The sequence below is a fragment of the Glycine max genome, chromosome 16, assembly GCF_000004515.6.
Source record: "Glycine max cultivar Williams 82 chromosome 16, Glycine_max_v4.0, whole genome shotgun sequence".
Lineage (NCBI taxonomy): Eukaryota > Viridiplantae > Streptophyta > Magnoliopsida > Fabales > Fabaceae > Glycine > Glycine max.
In genome coordinates, this window is record NC_038252.2 from 29516281 (window position 1) to 29535889 (window position 19609).

The window sequence follows — 19609 nt, forward strand, 5'->3', positions numbered from 1 at the left end:
TTGTAATAAAAGTCTCGACCCTTACTACAAATCCATTTTCGAAACTTATCTTATATATCTTCTCACAAAAATTTCATTTTTTAGAAATTTAGTATTAAAAGAAACAAAATGTGTTGTAATATAAGAGAATTAATTTGTGTTATTTTTGGATTTCGTTTAATTATTATTATTATTATTATTATGTGGGCGGTAACTTAAGGCCCTTTTTGCTGTTATCCATGTTTGTTTCGATATTAATCGTTTTCATTTGCAAGGTCATCCAAGAAGCATGCAGCAACCAATGTTTTTCTTTTGCTTTAACACAAGTCTTCTTTACACTTTCTTTTAATTTGTGTTATTATTATTATTATTATTATTATTATTATTATTATGTAGGCTTTACCTTAAGCCTCTTTTTGATTATGTAGACATCCGGCCGACAAGAATTTTCTTATGTATCTTTTTTACTTTTCTGAACAATTTGGATATTTGACTTTGAACACTAAATATATTATCCATATTAAATATATTATTATTTGCACATTGATTTTTATTTACATCCACTTTACAAAACAAATAAATATACATGCAAAAGGCTTTGGAAAAGACCCGTGCGTATCAATAACTAGTTACTATAAAACGTTAAAAAAAAAGACATGAATAACCATAAAGCGAACTTATTACAATACCATATCAATGAAATGAACTCAATACACTTATCTTTTCAAATAATGGGGCCAACCCTAGTGATGTAAAGCTACTATCGGGTAACTTGCTTTGGGTTAAAATTATGTGGCCAATGCTGCAAAGGACATCTCCACCATTCCAATACACTAACATTGTATTTGGATTAGAAATTTCAAAATTTCAATAAATTTAAAATACTTAGAATTTAAATTGTTTTGATTTTAATTTTCTTCATTTTTAAAATATTTTGTTTGAATAAATCAATTCAAATTTCTTCCATTTTGAGTTATTTGTTTGGATAGGACAATTCAATTTTCTCCATATACAAAATTTCAATTTTATATTTTAAATAGATGAAATTTTAATATGAAACTTCATAGCAAAATAAACACAATCTAATTTTTAAATATTAATAAAAATATATTTAATTTTTAATAATTTATAAATACAAAATATTGATAATTTTATCTAGGATTGTTTTGTCTGATCACAACCAATGATGTTTTTAAACCGACATCAATCAAGACTATTTTTCGATCGACATCAAATAAGATTTTTTTTGTTAAAGTATGCTGGCAATATTTGTCAACTGGCGTCAGTTGGGACTATTTTTTGGCTAACGTTGGTTGAGTCTATTTTTCAGTCGATGTTGGCTAGATTTTTTTACCAACGTTAGCTAGGGTTTGTTTGGTCGACATCGACTAGGGTCTTTTCGAATGACATTAACCAAAGCTATTTTTAACCAATGCCTGCCTAAAAAATCCTAGCAGGCGTTGCCAAAAAATCCACCCAATATTGGCTAAAAAATAGCTTGATCGATGTCGACTAATAGAACCTACTCGATGTTGGCTTAAAAATATCAATGGTCAATGTTGGTCGAAAAATCCCTGGTCAAAGTTGGCTAAAAAATAGCCCAGACCAATGTCAGACAAAAAATCATACCCAACATCGGCTATAAAATAGCCTTGGCTAATGTTGCCTAAAAAGCCAATAAATGTATGATGTACTCCATATTTATCAATGCAACACGTGTTTTCTATCCTATATATTGTCTTTTCTTATTTATATTTCATGCATTACTCATCTTTATATTATGTTAGGGGTTAAATGCTTGACAGAGGGTAACTCTTAATAAAAATATAAAGAAAATATGCATGTATCAGTTTTAGGGATTAGGCGCTCGACAGAGGATAACTTCTAATAAAACAAAAAGAAAATATATCATAATAAAATCATTGCTAGACATAGGATGATAACATTATGCCCATGCATTAAATCACACATCTAGAATCAAAGTTTTATGCATTTTATCTATTGAATCTTTGCAAAGGTATTTGGAAGATAGGTAGGTAAAATAGGCTTGTCATCGTGAGGCATCATGGGCAAATAATCGAATAGATGTGGGTAGGATAAATTCACCTAATTGATAAAGAAAAATCTAAAATCCATACATCCTAGGGAAACAATGCATGTTAGGTCCTAACATTCTCATTCTATTGAATTCTCTAATTAATTATTTTGCTTTCTATTATTTTCTCTACCATTAGTTGTTATCTATTACTATTCTTTTACTTATTTTACAACACTATTTATTTCTTCCCTTACGAATTGAAAATTATACAATAAAAGTACAAAACAAAGTCCCTGTGGAATTTGACACTCGGACTTCCGAGTTTTACTACTTGGACATTTGATGCACTTGCCAAACCGTTAAAAGTTTTTGGCGCCGTTGTCGGGGATTTTGTCTTCGTACATGGTTGCCATACATTTTCAATTTGTAAGCAATAATTCTTTTATTCTTTATTTTACAATTTTTCTTTTCCATTTTTTTCTTCCATAATTTGAACGATAGTGCTTGTTTTTGTGTATGCGAGGTAGAACTTCCGGTGTCCCTGAAACTGCTATACGCCTTAATTTCTTTTCTTTTTCTTTAGCAGGGGAAGAAAAAAGGCGGCTACACTCCTTTAAGGGTAATAGCTTGTGGACTTGGGATGAAGTCATAGAAAACTTCCTAAAGAAATACTTCCTAGAGTCAAAGACTACTGAAGGGAAGATGGAAATATCTTCATTCCATCAATTTCCTTATGTATCCCTCAGTGAGGCGCTTGACCGTTTCCATGGACTACTCAAAAAGACGCCTACACATGGGTACAGTTAGTCAATGCAACTAAACATCTTTATAGATGGCCTACGACCACAATCAAAGCAACTCCTTGACGCATCCGCAAGGGGAAAATCAAGCTGAAGACACCAGAAGAGGCAATGGAGCTTATAGAAAACATGGCAGCCAATGATCACGCCATCCTTTGTGATCGAGCGTACATGCCAACAAAGAGATACCTTCTAGAACTCATAGCCCAAGAAGCAACTTTGGCCCAGAACAAGCTATTATCTCAGCAGATAGAGGCCCTAACGGAGACCCTTTGCAAGCTTTCGCAACAACTACAAGTGGTGAGTCCCTCTCACTCTTTAATCATGCAAATAGGGGGATGCCACATCTACGGAAGAGCACATGAGCCAGGGCAATGCATAGCGCAAGAAGATTCTTCTAGGGGGTATAAACTACATGGGAGCTCAAAATTGCCACAAATTCCAAGGCTACAACCAAGGAGGATCATCGGGATTCAACCAAGGGAGAAATTTCACACAGGGCTCAAGCTAAAGGAATCATCCAGGGAACCAATTCAACAAGGAGCATGGAAGTCAACCAGCCCAAAATTCCAACCAAGGGATAGATCTTTATGAGAAGACTAGTAGGCTTGAGGAGACACTGAATCAATTCATGCAGATATCCATGTCCAACCATATGAGCACAGAAGCCTCCATCAAGAACCTAGAAATACAAGTGGGGCAATTAGCCTAACAAATAGCCGAAAGACCCACCAACACCTTTGGAGCAACCACAAAAAAAAAACTTGAAAGAGGAATGTAAGGAGTTTTTGACTAGAAGTTAGAAGAGAGCACAAGGAGAGGAAGAGAAAATTGAAGGAGACCAGTCTGAGGAAGGAAGGGTAGACAAAGAAGGGGAGAAAGAGGAAGAAGAGAAAGAAGAAGAAAATAAGTTCTTAACCTCCAAGACCAAAAACCAACTAGCCTAAAAGGCTAGGAAAAAAGACCCATCAGCCTCTCTAAAGGATCCCCCATATCCTTTGGTGCCATCAAAGAAGAATAAGGAGCATTACTTCAAGCATTTCTTGGAGATATTCAAAGGGCTGGACATGACCATGTCATTTGGGGAAGCCTTACAACAAATGCCTCTCTACACCAAATTCATGAAGGAAATCCTCACCAAGAAGGGGAAGTACATTGATAGTGAAAACATTATGGTGGGAGGCTACTGTAGTGTAGTGACACAGAGGAAGCTGCCCGAGAAATTTAAGGACCCCGGGAGCGTGACAATCCCTTGCACCATAGGGAATGATTCAGTAGGGAAGGCTCTCATTGACTTAGGAGCAAGCATCAACTTGATGCCATTCTCAATGTGTAGGAGAATTGGAAACCTAAAGATAGACCCTACCAAGATGACGCTCCAGCTAGCAGATCGATCAATCACCAAACCATACGGGGTAGTGGAAGATGTCTTGGTCAAAGTCTGCCATTTTACTTTCTCGATAGATTTTGTCATCATAGACATAGAAGAAGATGCAGAAATTCTTTTTATCCTAGGCAAACCCTTCATGCTAACTGCCAACTTTGTGGTAGATATGGGGAATGACAATCTAAAAATGAGTATCGACGACCAAAAGGTAACCTTCAATATTTTTTAAGAAATTAAATGCCCAGGAAAAGATAGGAGGTGCTTCAAGGTGGAGGGGGTAGATAAAGAAGACATCGGTATTCTCCAAACTACACAAACATCATTGGATAAAGCTCTAATCAATGTTATGGATTATCTACCCAGTGAAGAGGAGAAAGATCTAAGGTCTTGCTTGGAAGACTTAGATCACAAAGGAAACATTCTTGCCAAGGGGACCAATTGTGAAGAATTGAAAAGTAGGAATCCATCTGAGAAGACCAAGTTGGTCTCATGAAAATGTCGAGCAGTGCCTACTCTAAAAGGGGATTCCACCTAGGATTTTCCCTCGCTCCACTTCAGAAAATGTCACCCCAACATACTATGCCCCACCACTTGTTGTCCGTCGCCAACCATCCCCCACCTCAATCCTGATGGACCAACATAGTCAGATGCTTCAGTTCATCTACCAAGGCCAACAAATCATTGCCCATGGTCTTTGCAGACTCTCCATACACCTAGGGATGGACCCACCACTGACAACCCCGGAGGCCTTCATCCAGCAAGTTTCTTAGCTAGAAGGCCAGCCATCTACTGATGGGGGGAAGGGGTGAGCCCTCTGAGATCATAAAGACTACTGAGGCTAGAGTTAGGAATGACATCATGGCAAAATTGGCAGCTGCTGATTGGGGCCCACGGCTAGAATTGGGTTGAGGAAGCAAAAAAATAATAAAAAATAATAAAATAATAAAATAAATTAAAATAAAAGTAATTTAATAAATAAAAAAATAAGCTTCATCTGTAGATAATTTTTATTTCAATTCAGTCACTATGTCTTTAGTTTTATTTTCTCTCAAATAATTCCATGATATTTATGAGGCACTGTTGCTAAGGCTTTTTTTTTAAAGGGCTTAAACACTTGAAATGTTGCATACCAGTTTCATGGAAATGCTGGTTCCATGAAGGCCAGCGTCAGTCAAGTAGTGGAGTATGAATCACAACAAAGAGAGAAAATGTTAGTCTGTCTTAAAGAAATCATGGTGTTGTAAGCCAACAATTTTATTTTGTCCCGGTGAGTTGTGTGAACTTATTTGTGAGAGAACGTTTGTTTTTAATTTCCCAATTTTGCATCATCCTTAGATTGTTATATTGATTACATGGAATGGAAATGATCAAGGCCATGTTTCTTATTATTTTTAGCCACCTAGCCAAAAAGCCAACCTTTGATGATAAATTATCCCTTGCACCATAATTGAGCCAAATTTGATAATTATTTTTCTATAAAGACCCTAACCATATTTTTTCCTGATATCCATGACCTTGTTTTAAGGTTCTAAGAGAGCATAAGGGTTTTAGTCATGATATACCCCTAATTTGGGGGAGGGTTAGGATAAATATCATCTTAGGAAGGTAAAAACAACGCTCAATAAGGCACCCTCAAATAAAAAAAAGCTAATAAACCCAACGGTGTTTTCTTAAAAAAAAGGCAGAAAATAAATAGGTGCCATTAGTGCTGAGGCTGAAAGACAAATAAACCTAGGTTGAATAAGTGTAAGTTTTTCTAGGATAAATGCTCTCTTATAACCCTAATTTTTGAAATCCTAGAAAATTATAGATTCTTGATTAGCTAGTAACCAACTCTATCTCCATGTTGCTTATGCTTCCATTACAAGATCGTGGCCAATGCAAGAAGACCCAACTGAAGGGATTTGAAAAATTGCAACTATTAAAAGTGTTGGAGCATTCAAAGCCCACTCTTATGTTTATTTTTGCTTGTGGACAAGCAAAGCTTTTAATTTAGGGGATTTTGATAACTGCTAAATAAAATATGTTTTTTTATGAAAATAAAGTTAAAATATCTGTAAAAATAATTATTTAACAGTTATCCATGCTTAATTGTTAGGAATTGATGTTTTTTGTTTATGGCTGCAGATATAAAAAAATGGAGGGATTAAAAGCAAAAGGATGCAAAAAATAAAAAATAAAAAGATGAAGATTTTAGCATCAGGTCCAGCCCAAGACGCACTCAGCGCACAGCACGCGCTAAGCGCGAAAATAGGAACCTGCACTAAGTGAGCAGAGTGCGCTAAGCGCGAGTACGCAGGCCCAAGTCCACTCTAGCAACTATAAAAAGGGAGTCAAGCCAAAGGGAAAAGACACACCGAGTCTTAGAATACTCTCACACATACCCAAAGCCTGAGAACTCTTCTTTAGGGAATTCTCTTCTCTCTCGTCATTTTTTCTATTCCCTTCTTCCATCCCTTCTCCTCCACTAATTCTTATAACTCCATTTCAGTGTATGGTCCTCAATGGCCATGGGAGGCTAAACTCCTAGTTAGGGCCTGCCAGGCCTAAAAAGCCAAAAGATGTATGATGTACTCCATATTTGTCAATGTAACACGTGTTTTCTATCCTATTTTCTTTTCTTATTTATATTTCATGCATTACTCCTCTTTACATTATGTTAGGGGTTAGATGCTCGACAAAGGGTAACTCTTAATAAAAATTAAAGAAAACATGCATGTATCAGTTTTAGGGGTTAGGCGCTCGACAGAGGATAACTTCTAATAGAACAAAAATAAAATATATCATAATAAAATCATAGCTAGACATAGGATGATAATATTATGCCCATGCATTAAAGCACACATCTAGAATCAAAGCTTCACGCATTTTATCTATTGAATCTTTGCAAAGGCATTGGAAGATTGGTAGGTAAAATAGGCTTGTCATCATGACGCATCAAGGGCAAGTAATCGAATAGATATGAGTAGGATAAATTCACCTAATTGATAAAGAAAAATCTAAAAATCATAAATCCTAGGTAAATGAGGCATGCTAGGTCCTAACATTCTCATTCTATTGAATTCTCTAATAAATTATTTTGCTTTCTATTATTTTCTCTACCATTAGTTGTTATCTATTACTATTCTTTTACTTATTTTATATCACTTTTTATTTCTTCCCTAACGAATTGAAAATTATACAATAAAAGTACAAAACAAAATTCCTGTGAAATTCGACACTCGGACTTTCGAGTTTTACTACTTGGACATTTGGTGCACTTGCCAAATCATTAACACATGATAACTTGGATCAACTTCTTTTTCCAACTCAAAAGCCTTCCGAGTAAGTAATTGAAGAGCATGTTTCTCATTCAACTCTCTCACCTTATATGTTATTTTAATGTTGTGAAGTGCTAACAAATGTTCGTCCCGAGTGGTGATGATGACTCTAGTGCCACTACCAAACCAATCAAGGCTGCCAATAATCGCTTGTAATTGTGTCTGTTCATCAACATCATCTAGAATCAATAGAACCTTCTTTCCCTTGAGCTTACGCTTTATTATGTGAATTCCTTCTCTCCAATTCGTTAACTTAATTTCTCCAACTGTTTTGGAAAGAATGATGCTTTGGAGATCTTCTAACCCATTTATCTCGTTGGAAGTTCCTCTCACATTTCCAAGAAAGAAAGAAGCTTCAAAATGGCCACCAATGGAATTATAGACTGCGACAGCAAGTGATCTTTTACCCACTTCATCAAGCCCATGGATCCCCACCATGTGGATGACATCATCACGTCCAACATCCAAAAGCAACTTAACTTCTAGCATCGGTGACTCTAGCCTAACCAGGACATCCGAAACATGTAAATGATCACGATTAACCTTGCTAGACACCCATTCAACTATCTCCTTAATGAACTTGTATTCATATTTGTTCCTGTTCAACAAAGAAATTGTGTGAAGTCAGAGTAAAACCCATCATGTCCATTTGTTGATATGTATGATGTTTTTTCAAGTTAACAAGTATTTTGATCCTAAGTTACAGAATTCGCTCACTTCACCATAAAATCGCAAATTGGTTCGTGAATACAAATTCACATGACTCATTTTTGAACTAGTTCGTTAAAATTTGTAAGCAAATTCGTGAAGAAGAACTAGAAACGATGGGGAAAATTTGCATATTGTAACTCAAACAAAATAAACTACTTTAGAGGTGAGAAGAAAGAATAACAGATACAAAGAGAAGGGACAAAGCTAAGCTCTGCAGCGTGAAGACATAAGATGTGTAAAACAAAGATGAAACCAAAAAAAAGTAAAAGCAAAACTCAAACTGAGATGTCAAAGATTTGAAAAGGAGAAAATTTCCTTTTTTTTAGGATAAATATTCATTTTCATTCTTAAATGTATAGACGCTGACAAATTTATTCCCAAAAATTTGTCAGTGCTCTACATATTTAGTCACGAAAATAATTATTTATTCAAAATATAATTTAATCTTCATATTTTATTTTTAATTGTTGCAAACATGACATTACACTAAACACTTAAAAATAGAAAAACAACCATAAGTTAAAATAAACATAATAATAAGCATAATATTGATTAGTAAACCAAACATGTTTGTTGTTTTGAAATTTCTATTGAAACAACATTAGATAGTGGAAAAATCAAGTTGAGTCTCATTTTTTTTGTAAGAATTAACTTAATAGTTATGTATTTTTGTTTGAATCTCATATTTTGAGTAAGGTACGGTCATACTAGATTCGTTCTAACCTATGTTTGCTTTTCTAATTTTTTAAAGTTTTTTATTGTAATGTTATACTTACAACGATTAAAAAATGGGAGAAGATGAAGATTAAATTATATTAATAGAAATTTTAGATCAATCATGCTTATTAATCAATATTATGTTTATTATTGTATTTGTTCTAACTTATGTTTGTTTTCCTATTTTTTAAGTGTTTATTGAAATGTTATACTTGCAGCGATTAAAAAATAAGAGCAAATGAAGATTAAATTATATTTGGATAAATAATCATTTTTGTCCATAGATGTGTAGAGCTGAATTCTCGTGAATGCATAGAGCACTAACAAATTTGTCCCTAAATGTGACATGTAGGCTCTCATTAATGGTAAAGAACGAAAGTTAACATATGTATTAATTTGTCTCAATTAAAAAATGACTATTTAACTTTTTATTTTAACAAATAAATAATTATTGAATTCATGGTTTCGGAAACTGTAACTGTTGGTTTCAAAATATATATTATTGTTTAATTTAGTATTAAAGACTAAAAAGAGAAAATATATATTATGGAGATTCTTCATAAAAAAAAGTTATAGAATATATAAATTTGTCCTAATCAGTAAGATCAAATAAACAATAATATTTTAAAAATAATAATAATTTATTATCTTTCCTTAGTCTTATATCTAGGTATAAAAGATAATATTATTTTTTAAATAAACTTAAAATGATAATAAATCTATCGATTAAAGTGCAACTAATAAATTATCTTAATAAAAAATATATCATAAAATTCAAATAAACTATCACAAATAAATAATATTAAGTCCAATTGTCAGTAATATTAATACTTCAAATATTTTATAAGAATTAAAAAATTTTGGCAGCTTATTAATTTATACATTAGAACATATTATAAATTTAAATAGTGTACCGATTGTATATATACATCCCCAAGGACCAGTTATTGGTAAGGCCGCTACTGCGTACCTAAACCCATGTTTCAAACCGGAGCATATTACAATTTATGTGATTATACTTTTATCTCTTTAAAATTTAACATTAAAGTGTGATTAGACAAGTCAAAATTAAAGAATTTAAAATAAAGTAAGTGAGGAAGGGTACCCATCATCTTGGAAATGATAGCCAGAAATGTTAGAAACTTGGTGCAAAGCCATCTTCCAGGTCTGAAGCTTCTCCGTGTTATTAGAGTTCAACTTCTTTTCATGATTAGCTAGTGCTTCTCCAAAACTACCTCTATGGTGTCGGACATCTGAAGGGTTCACTTTATGAAAAACTGGCAAAACCAACACATCATTCTTCTCCTTAGTAAAGTTAAGGATGTGAGTGAGTTCGTTTAAGCAAAAGGAGGAAGATGCGTAGTTCTCAGAGAGCACGATGATGAAAATCTTGGACTTCTCAATTGCCTCCTCAAGTGCTGTGGTGATCGATTTGGTCCCCTTTCTGGAGCTCGTCGTCATCAATGAAGGTGTGAACTCCCCTTTCCCGGTGAACATTGTAGAGATTGCCAGTGAAACCATAACGAGTATCTTCCCCTCGGAAGCTAAGGAACACATCGTAAGAGAATGATCGCACAGCCATCAGAACTTAGAATAAAGGTTTGTATGACTGTAGATGGAGGAGTGTTGGGTCTCCATAGTAATAAAACAAAGCAAACTTATAGCCTTAAGCTTATAGCGTTTCTGTGAAGCTTCATGTCTTTTTTTTTTTTTTTACTATGGCCCTACGATCTCTAGGAAACTTGGTTTTCTACGAAGCTTCATATGTCTTTTTCTTTCACTATGGCTCTACGCACATACTTATCTTCATGAAATAAAATCCAATTTGATTAATTCAAATATACATACCTAGCTACGCATACACAAGATATATTATTTCATTTTCGTTGTTTCTTTCTAAAATAGTCAATTGTTAAACTTTTATTTTTATTTCTTCATTAAGCTTTTGTGTGATAAATACAAGAACACGAATTCACTGATCTTCATATTATTTTTCTAAGGCAATTTTTTGTCCTTTTTAATTTTCTTTGAATTTTTTCTTATATATTTTGTTATTTTTATTTAGTTTTTATGAAGGGTAAATAAAAGTTACAAACACGAATTTATATTTTCTGATGGGGTGGATTAAGAGTGCTTGTTGTTAATAGATCGGATAAGTGCACCAATTTTAAATCCACAAGGATTTCGTTTGTATTGATTCAAATCCAATTTAAATTTAAAAGCAAACTAGAGATAAGTAAATAAAATAATAGATAAATAAGATAGGAGATAAGATAAATATTTAAAAGAAAAATAAAAGATTTAAAGATAAAAATAGAAGATAAAATATTTAAATTAAAAGATGATAAAGATAAAAGAAAATAGAAGATAAAAAAATATAAGATAAGAAAAATAAAAGATAAGATGAAGATAGAATCATAATGCAATGATGTTGGGACCTAGTATGTCAAAACTACTCATAGTATAATAATTGATTTTCTCTATTTTATAAAATTCTTGTTTCCACCCACATCTACTGAGTTATCTTATCTTTAGTTTCCTGTATTTTTCAATGTGCATTAACCTCTAAACAATATATAGGTGATTAGACCCTAATAACATAAAAGCAAATAGAAGAATAATAGAAACAAAATTGCATTATAAATAGATAATAGGAAAGAATTATATTATAAGAGTTTGGCCTCTAGCTGACTCCCAACAAAAGAGATTTAGTCTTTCATAGCCATAAAAGATTTTACACGTTAGGGGGTTAATGGAAGAAGGTGATGGATGACTAATAACAAGAAAAAGGGAAATGACTAAAGAGAGAGGATTTTCCCTAAGGGATAGACCTTGTGTGTGGGTTGTGTGACTGTGTGTCTTTTTCTTTTGCTTTCTCCTCCTTATATAGGCACTAAATAGTTTACTTATCACGCTGACTTTGCGATTAGTACGGACTTTCGCGCTAAGCGTGCCTTTGGGCTTCTTCGTGAGCCTTATGCGCGCTAAAGCCTGTAACGGGCTAAGTCTGGAGTGCATGCTAAGCCCGGAGTGCATGTTAAGCCTCTAACGCGAGCGCCCGATTCTTCCTACTTTTTCTTCAAGGTTTTTTTTCTTTCAGTTTTTACATCAATTTTTCCTCAAAACACTTGAAATCTTTTTTTTTTTTAATTCTACTAATCACAAATAACAAAAATGTTAATTTCTTCATTATTTCATTAAAAATAATAATAAAGTAAAGAAATTACAATCATTTTTAACAAAAATTGATTATCAAATTAGCTTATATTTCGCAATTATCACTTGGACATGGTTTATTTGCCATGCTTAGAACATGAGATAGCCAAGTCAACATGGAAATTATCAGCACATTGCGAATGTATCATCACTGCTCCTCATTTTTGTCTTAATTTTTAGTGGAAACAAGATAATACAATTTTCCTTCAGAGTCGTGAAATTTTAAAATAAAACCATTTGTGATATTCTCGATCTAGGCCAAAAATAGTGATGAAGATAGTGACTATTTCTCATGATAACAACTTTGGAAAATAATTTAATAGAAATGCTGAAGGGTAAAGACTTGTTCTTATAGGGTATATAAAAGTCGTGCACTACATGTGTTGTTTAAAGGAGGGGGAAGAGGAGAGATTTTATTCAATGGGAGGAGAAGAATTTTAATAAAGGGTGGTAAATTCATGAGTGTGATTTTACAGTTCATCACTCACAACTCAATGCACACATCTTAATTGATCTAACAATTTAACTCATACTCAAATTATTACTTACACATAGTTCATCACACTTTCATAATCCCAAGACAACACGTTATCATGCCTTTTGCATCATATACATGTTACACAATAATAATATTAATATGTTATGTTCATATGATTAAACTCCTCAAATAATTTCACATAATCATGTCAAAATTAAAAGAATCACAATCATAGGTCAAAAACACGAAGTCACATTATGACATCAATTAGCCCGTCAAACACAACAATCTCGTAATTACTCAATTTTTTCAACCAAGTCACATTATGACATCAATTAGCCCGTCAAACACAACAATCTCGTAATTATCATTGTAAAAGAAGAATTACAACACATTATATATTCCAAAATGAACCTCAATTTAATCATTTAAGGATCTCGTTCTAACCCCAATTACGATCAATTAATCTCTTACCTTTTAATCTTAATATTATAAAATCTATAATATCACATAAATTTAATATTTTATATAAAAATTTAATCTGATGAGTAATTACTTAACATCATTTTGAGTCTACAACTGACTCTACATATTAATATTTTTTTATATTTTTCTATGTGAACTTGAAATATTATTTTATTTGTATGATAAATAAATTAAAATAATAAATATGTAACAATTGAAAAAAAATATTAAAAAAAAAAATACTATAATAGAAAAAAGAATCTCATCATTTATTCAAAGTGTTTTCTTTTATCAGCAAGAAATTACAAGTGATAGTTCTCAGTTCCACAAGTGTGACAAAAAACCCATATGCTGTTGCTGCCCTACAAATTGAGTCTCAACAACTTCACTGCCTACTAATCTTTGTTTTTTCCCCAACCGCAACCTCTGAACTACAAATATTTCTTTTTCTAAAAGGATCAGTGAATCGAATATCCCCCATGCTACTTTGCTGTTTCCATACATGGATTCCGTATTCGTCACACGAATCTTCACACACAATCTCTGCACGGTTCCATTCTTTCTCTAATAGTGTTTCATGTAAATTATCTTTCATTTGAAGACGAAAAACAACCGTACAAGGTTTTCCGTCGAAAAAGTAGCTACATAAAGGTTTATGTTTGTATTCATGTCCATTAATGATCACGCTGGGAACTAGATAACTAGAAAATTTCTTAAAATCTGAGTTAACAACGCAAACAGCTATGGCTGGGAATTCATTACGGAACCAGAAAAAAATTGACGGTCCCCGACTCTGGCATTCAAACCACTCTGGAATCTCTACTCTTGGCAAACTAAAGTTGGTGTCTCCAGCCTCGTGCAGTTCCTGTTAGTCATAAATAATTCATCAAGTTTAGTAACATCAAAATACTCTGTCAATGACCAAATTGAAAACATAAAAAACACTACCTGATTCAGCAACATGCTTATACTTGAGGAAGTCAAGGCTGGGCATCCTATTGCAGAGAATTTTTTCAAGTTTGGAGGAATCCCTCTAAATTCTTGAAGATGATTGCAAAAATCCAAAGTAAGGATAGTTAAAAAGCGGCATTCTTTGATGCATTCGGGAATAACTGTGAATTTACTCCATGATAGATCTAAATTGATCACATTTACAAAACATGAGAAAATTAGCGGAAGAAGCTCATCTCCCAGGTCGCAGTTTGCGAAACAAAGAAATTGAATGCTTGAACACGCGACTGAGGTCAATTTCAAAACATCGTCAGGCAGCCTCCATTGCAATTGGGCAGCTTCAACCCGAAACAGTTCTGGCATCATGCAAATATTCGAAATGAAGGTGGCAGCATCAAAGCCTCTTAACCGGTAAGTTTCCTGTCCCAGGTATAACACTTGAAGCCGAGTAAGATTTCGAAATGAAGGTGGGAGTTTTGTTATGGGACAATCAATCAAGCCAAGTTCTGTTATATTTTCCATCTTTCCTAATATTTCAGGAAAACTCTCGAGACTGACACAATACGAAAGTTCAAACCTTTCAAGAGAGGTTAACTTCAACGGTGGAAAACTCTTAAGCTCTCGGCAACCTTCAGCATCCAAGATTTTAAGCTTTTCCAATAAACCAACTGAATGGTGAATTGTAAATAAATTCCGGCACCTTGCAAATGACAATTTTTCCAATTTTGAGAGACAGGACACATCTGGTATCTCTGTTAAACTATCACACATGCTCAAATTTAAACTTGTCAAATTCACGAACTTCTGCAAAGTAAAAAGGAAATAAAAAAAGAGGTAAATCAATAAACAAGAAGTGATTACTAATATAAAATGAAAAAAAAAAAGAACGCATGAATAACCATAAAGTGAACTCATTAAAATACAATATCAATGAAATGAACTCAATACACTTGCCTTTTCAAACAATGGGGCCAACCCGAGTGATGTAAAGCTATTATCGGGCAACTTGCATATAGCAAGTTGCTTTGGGTTAAAATTATGTGGCCAATCCTGTGAAGGACATCTCCACCATTCCAATACTCTTAAAGTATTAGGAAGATGTTTGGGACCTTTGGAAAAACAATCACTCTTGATAATAAGTGTTTTGAGATTTTTCATCTTCTTGAAGGCATCTCCATCCCATTCTACTTCTTCTCCAAATGAGGAAAAATTCATACATATGATTTCAATCTTACTAGTCCCCTTTTAACACAAAAATCACGAATCAGCCACAATACATACATGAACATACATTCGGAGTTTAACATGCTTATTTAGAGAAATGTACATATGATCAAGCAAAAAATACTTGTCACAAGAGCATGTAATAATTCAAAGAGATAGTTCATGTTTAAAGATGAAAAACCAAACCATTCAATGTATCAATCTTACTGACCTTATTTTCTTGTAAAACTTGATTTATATCATCATGGAACCATAACCTACTACGTTTCCAAGGCTCTGTTGGTGATTCTCTTCGGACAATTTCTTTACCCATGTCTTCTATCAAGTTATGTAATCTGATGACCTTATGTAACCGATGAATGTTTATAAGAGATTTTTTAACCAACACCCCAATATGATATTTCATGCAACGACCATAATGAGCATAAAGTATATCTTGGACCTCTGCCAATTCATAATCTTTGAAGCAACAAGCAATATCAAGAAAAATACTTTTCTCATCTTCATTCAAAGCATCATAGCTTACTTTAAGTATTGCATAGATCTTTATATCAGGAATTCTTTCATATCCATTTAGAGCAGATTCCCATTCTTCTATACTTTTTTCAAATAAGTTGGAACCTATTACTTCTAAAGCTAATGGAAGGCCGGAAGCATAAGTTACCGCTCGATTCAAAATATCATGGTAACTTGGATCAACTTCTTTTTCCAACTCAAAAGCCTTCTGAGTAAGTAATTGAAGAGCATGTTTCTCATTCAACTCTTTCACCTTATATGTTATTTTAACATTATGAAGCGCTAACAAATGTTCGTCTCGAGTTGTGATAATGACTCTACTACCACGACCAAACCAATCAGGATTGCCAATAATCGCTTGTAACTGTTTATGTTCATCAACATCATCTAGAATCAAAAGAACCTTTTTTTGCTTGAGCTTATGCTTTATTATGGGAATTCCTTCTCTCCAATTTGTTAACTTAATTTTCTTCTCTCCAACTGTTTTAGAAAGAAGGATGCTTTGGAGATCTTCTAACCCAATTTTATTGGATGTTTCTCTCACATTTGCAAGAAAACAAGAAGCTTCAAATTGGTCAGCAATGGAATTATAGACTGCGACAGCAAGTGTTGTTTTACCCACTGCGGCGAGTCCATGGATCCCCACCATGTGGACAACATCATCAGATTCAATGTCCAGAAGCGACTTTACTTCTAGCACAGGTGACTCTAGCCCAACTAGGACATCCGGAACATGCAAAAAAGCACGATTAAACTTGCTAGACACCGATTCAACTATCTCCTTTATAAACTTGTATTCATATTTGCCCCTGTTCAATAAAGAAATTGTGTGAAGTCATACTAACACCTCATGTCCATTTTTTTATATGTATAATATTTTTTCAAGTTAACAAGTATTTCGATCCCAAGTTACATCCCCAAGTCACAGAATTCGCTCACTTCACCATAAAACTGTGAATTGGCTTGCGCATACCAATTCACGATTCATTTTCGAACTAGTAAACAAATTCTTGAAGAAGAAGAACCAGAAACGATGGGGGAAAATTGCATATCGTAGCTCAAATAAAATAAACCACTTTAGAGGTGAGAAGAAAGAATAACAAAAACAAAAAGAAGGGGCAAAGCTAAGCTTTGCAGCATGAAGACATAAGATGTGAAAACAAAGATGAGACAAAAAAAAAAAAAAAAGTAAAAGCAAAACTCAAACTTAGAAGTCAAAAGATTTGAAAAGGCAAAAGACAAGAGATAGAGAAATTTCCTTCTTTTTATTGGATAAATATTCATTTTCATTTTTGAATATGTAAGACGTTGATAAATTTGTTCCCGAAAGATGCAAATTAAAAAATTTAATCCCAAATAAAAGAAGTACAAAAAATTAACTCCGTTTTCATATTCATGGACGAAAATGATTATTTATTCAAAATATAATTTAATTTTCATCTCCTTATTTTTTAATTGTTCCAAACATAACATTAAAATAAACATTTTAAAAAATAGGAAAACAAACATAAAAATAAGTATAATATTAATTAATAAGCATAATATTGATTATAAATGGAAGAAAATAAAGATTAAATTATATTTTGACTAAACAGTCATTTTTGTCCTTAAATATGTAACACTAACAAATTCATCTTGAATGTGTTATATAGGTTCTTTCATTCGAGAACTAAAATTTAAATTTTTATTTTTTGAAAATGAATTTGTGAACGTTCTACACATTCAGAAACAAAATGATTATTTATCCTTTTTTTAACAAATAAATAATTGTTGAATTGCTGGTTTTGGGAACTATAACCGTTGGTTTCAAAATATTATTTTTTATTTGATATTAAAGACTTAAAAGAGAAAATATTTATTACGGAGATCGTTTATAAAAAAAAGTGATGGATTATATAAATTTGTGCATCTTAACAAAAAAAAATTCTTTTAATTCTTAACCAAATATCTTAAAGACACGTGTATCCAATAAACAATAATATTTTGAAACCAAAAATTATTTATTATCTTTCCTTAGTCTTATATCTAGTTACAAAGATAATATTTTTTTAAAAATAAGCTTAAAATAATAATAAATCTATTGATTAAAGTGTAACTGATAAATTATATTAATAAATTCAAATAAACTATCACAAATAAATAGTATTAATACCAATTGTCAGTAATATTAAGACTTCAAATATTTTATAAGAATTAATTTTTTTTTACAACTTATTAATTTATACATTAGAACATATTATAAATTTAAATAGTGTACCGGTTGCATATATACATCCCCAAGGACCAGTTCTTATTGGCAAGGCCGCCTATTGCGTAACTAAACCCATGTTTCGTACGGGAGCATATTACCATTCATGTGATTATACTTTTATCTCTTTAAAATTGAACATTAAAGTGTGATTAGACAAGTCAAAATTAAAGAATTTAAAATAAAGTAAGCGAGGAGGGTACGTACCCATCATGTTGGAAATGATGGCCAGAAATGTTAGAAACTTGTTGCAGAGCCATCTTCCAGGTCTCAAGCTTCTCCATGTTATTAGAGTTCAACTTCTTTTCATGATTAGCCAGTGCTTCTCCATAACTACCTCTGTGTTTTCGGACAATTGAAGGATTCACTTTATAAAAAACTGGCAAAACCAACCGATCATTCTTTCCCTCAGTAAAGTTAAGGATGTGAGTTAGTTCGTTTAAGCAAAAGGAGGAAGATGCGTAGTTTTCAGAGAGCACGATGATGAAAATCTTGGACTTCTCAATTGCCTCCTCAAGTGCTGTGGTGATTTCGTCCCCTTTTTGGAGCTCGTCGTCATCAATGAAGGTGTGAATTCCCCTTTCCCGAAGGACATTGTAGAGATTGCCCGTGAAACCATAACGAGTATCTTCCCCTCGGAAGCTGAGGAACACATCATAAGAGAATGATCGCACAGCCATCAGAACTTAGAATAAAGATTTGTATGATTTTATATGGAGGAGTGTTGGGTCTCCATAGTAATAAAACAAGCAAACTTTATAGCCTTAAGCTTCTTGCGTTTCTGTGAAGCTTCATATCTCTTTTTTTTTTTTTACTATGGCCCTACGATGTCTACGAAACTTAAAGAGAGTTTTCTATGAAGCTTCATACGTCTTTTTCTTTCACTATTGCCCTACGCTCATACTTAATTGGTATGACAGTGTCGTTGGATTCTTACAGTGGTTATACTAAACTTAAAAAGACTTTTCACTATGGCCCTACGCTCATACTTAATTTGTATGGGTGTGAAACAAGAGGTACATCATATCATACGATAATCTCATCTTTATTGTATTATCATTTCCAGGGAGGTGTTATTTATGGTACGGTCACTGTTATGGCGGTACTTGATAGTTTGATAGTTAGTCAGTGGCTTTGCTTGTGCATTTTGCGTGTTGCCTTACATTGAAGTTTACAGTAATGTTTTATATATGGAGGACTCTTAGTCTGCCAGTGTATTCTGTGTCTTTTTATTACTGTTTTCACTTGAAGTTTCAACATTTCCAATTTTTTTATTTCACATTATTGTTAATTTCTCTTAACTTTCAATTTTTATAGTCTTCTACATTTAAATGTGCTTCGGACTTAGAAATCAATTATGTCTAAAATTTTATTTAAGCCATCGTATTTTTTAATTTTCCCTGCACAAAGGCACAATTCTTAGATTGTTTATTTAGGGCGTGTTTGGATGAATGTTGATAAAATTAATTTTAAATCATAAAGTAATTTTCGATTAACGTGATTTTATATAATTGATTTTAGGTGATTTTTGTTTGGATAACATTATTAGAAAATTAATT

General features: G+C 32.9%; 2 protein-coding genes and 1 pseudogene across 5 annotated transcripts in view; 1 reads left to right on the forward strand and 2 right to left on the reverse strand.

Annotated features, from left to right (window-relative positions):
- LOC100795233 (TMV resistance protein N) overlaps positions 1 to 19609 on the reverse strand; it is a 93516-nt gene that overhangs the window by 65040 nt on the left and 8867 nt on the right. For 2 of the 4 annotated variants that reach the window (XM_041010187.1, XM_041010186.1), the window contains 2 exons: positions 14060 to 14800; positions 13482 to 13976 (listed from right to left, as the gene is read on the reverse strand). The exons of 1 other annotated variant lie outside the window; for it this stretch is intronic. In XM_041010187.1, the coding sequence (XP_040866121.1) occupies positions 13497 to 13976; positions 14060 to 14800 (1221 nt within the window). In that variant the 3' untranslated portion in view covers positions 13482 to 13496. Of the gene's footprint in view, positions 1 to 13481; positions 13977 to 14059; positions 14867 to 15016; positions 15305 to 15497; positions 16612 to 18257; positions 18770 to 19609 lie in introns of those variants that run through there. One more of the 4 variants, XM_026126008.2, reaches the window with a different exon arrangement.
- LOC102662258 (uncharacterized) lies at positions 3885 to 4997 on the forward strand. The gene is made up of 2 exons (XM_006599918.1): positions 3885 to 4412; positions 4905 to 4997. Exons 1-2 carry the CDS (start codon positions 3885 to 3887, stop codon positions 4995 to 4997), a joined length of 621 nt encoding a protein of 206 aa, XP_006599981.1.
- Positions 7078 to 10621, reverse strand: LOC100794178 (disease resistance protein RPV1-like; annotated as a pseudogene).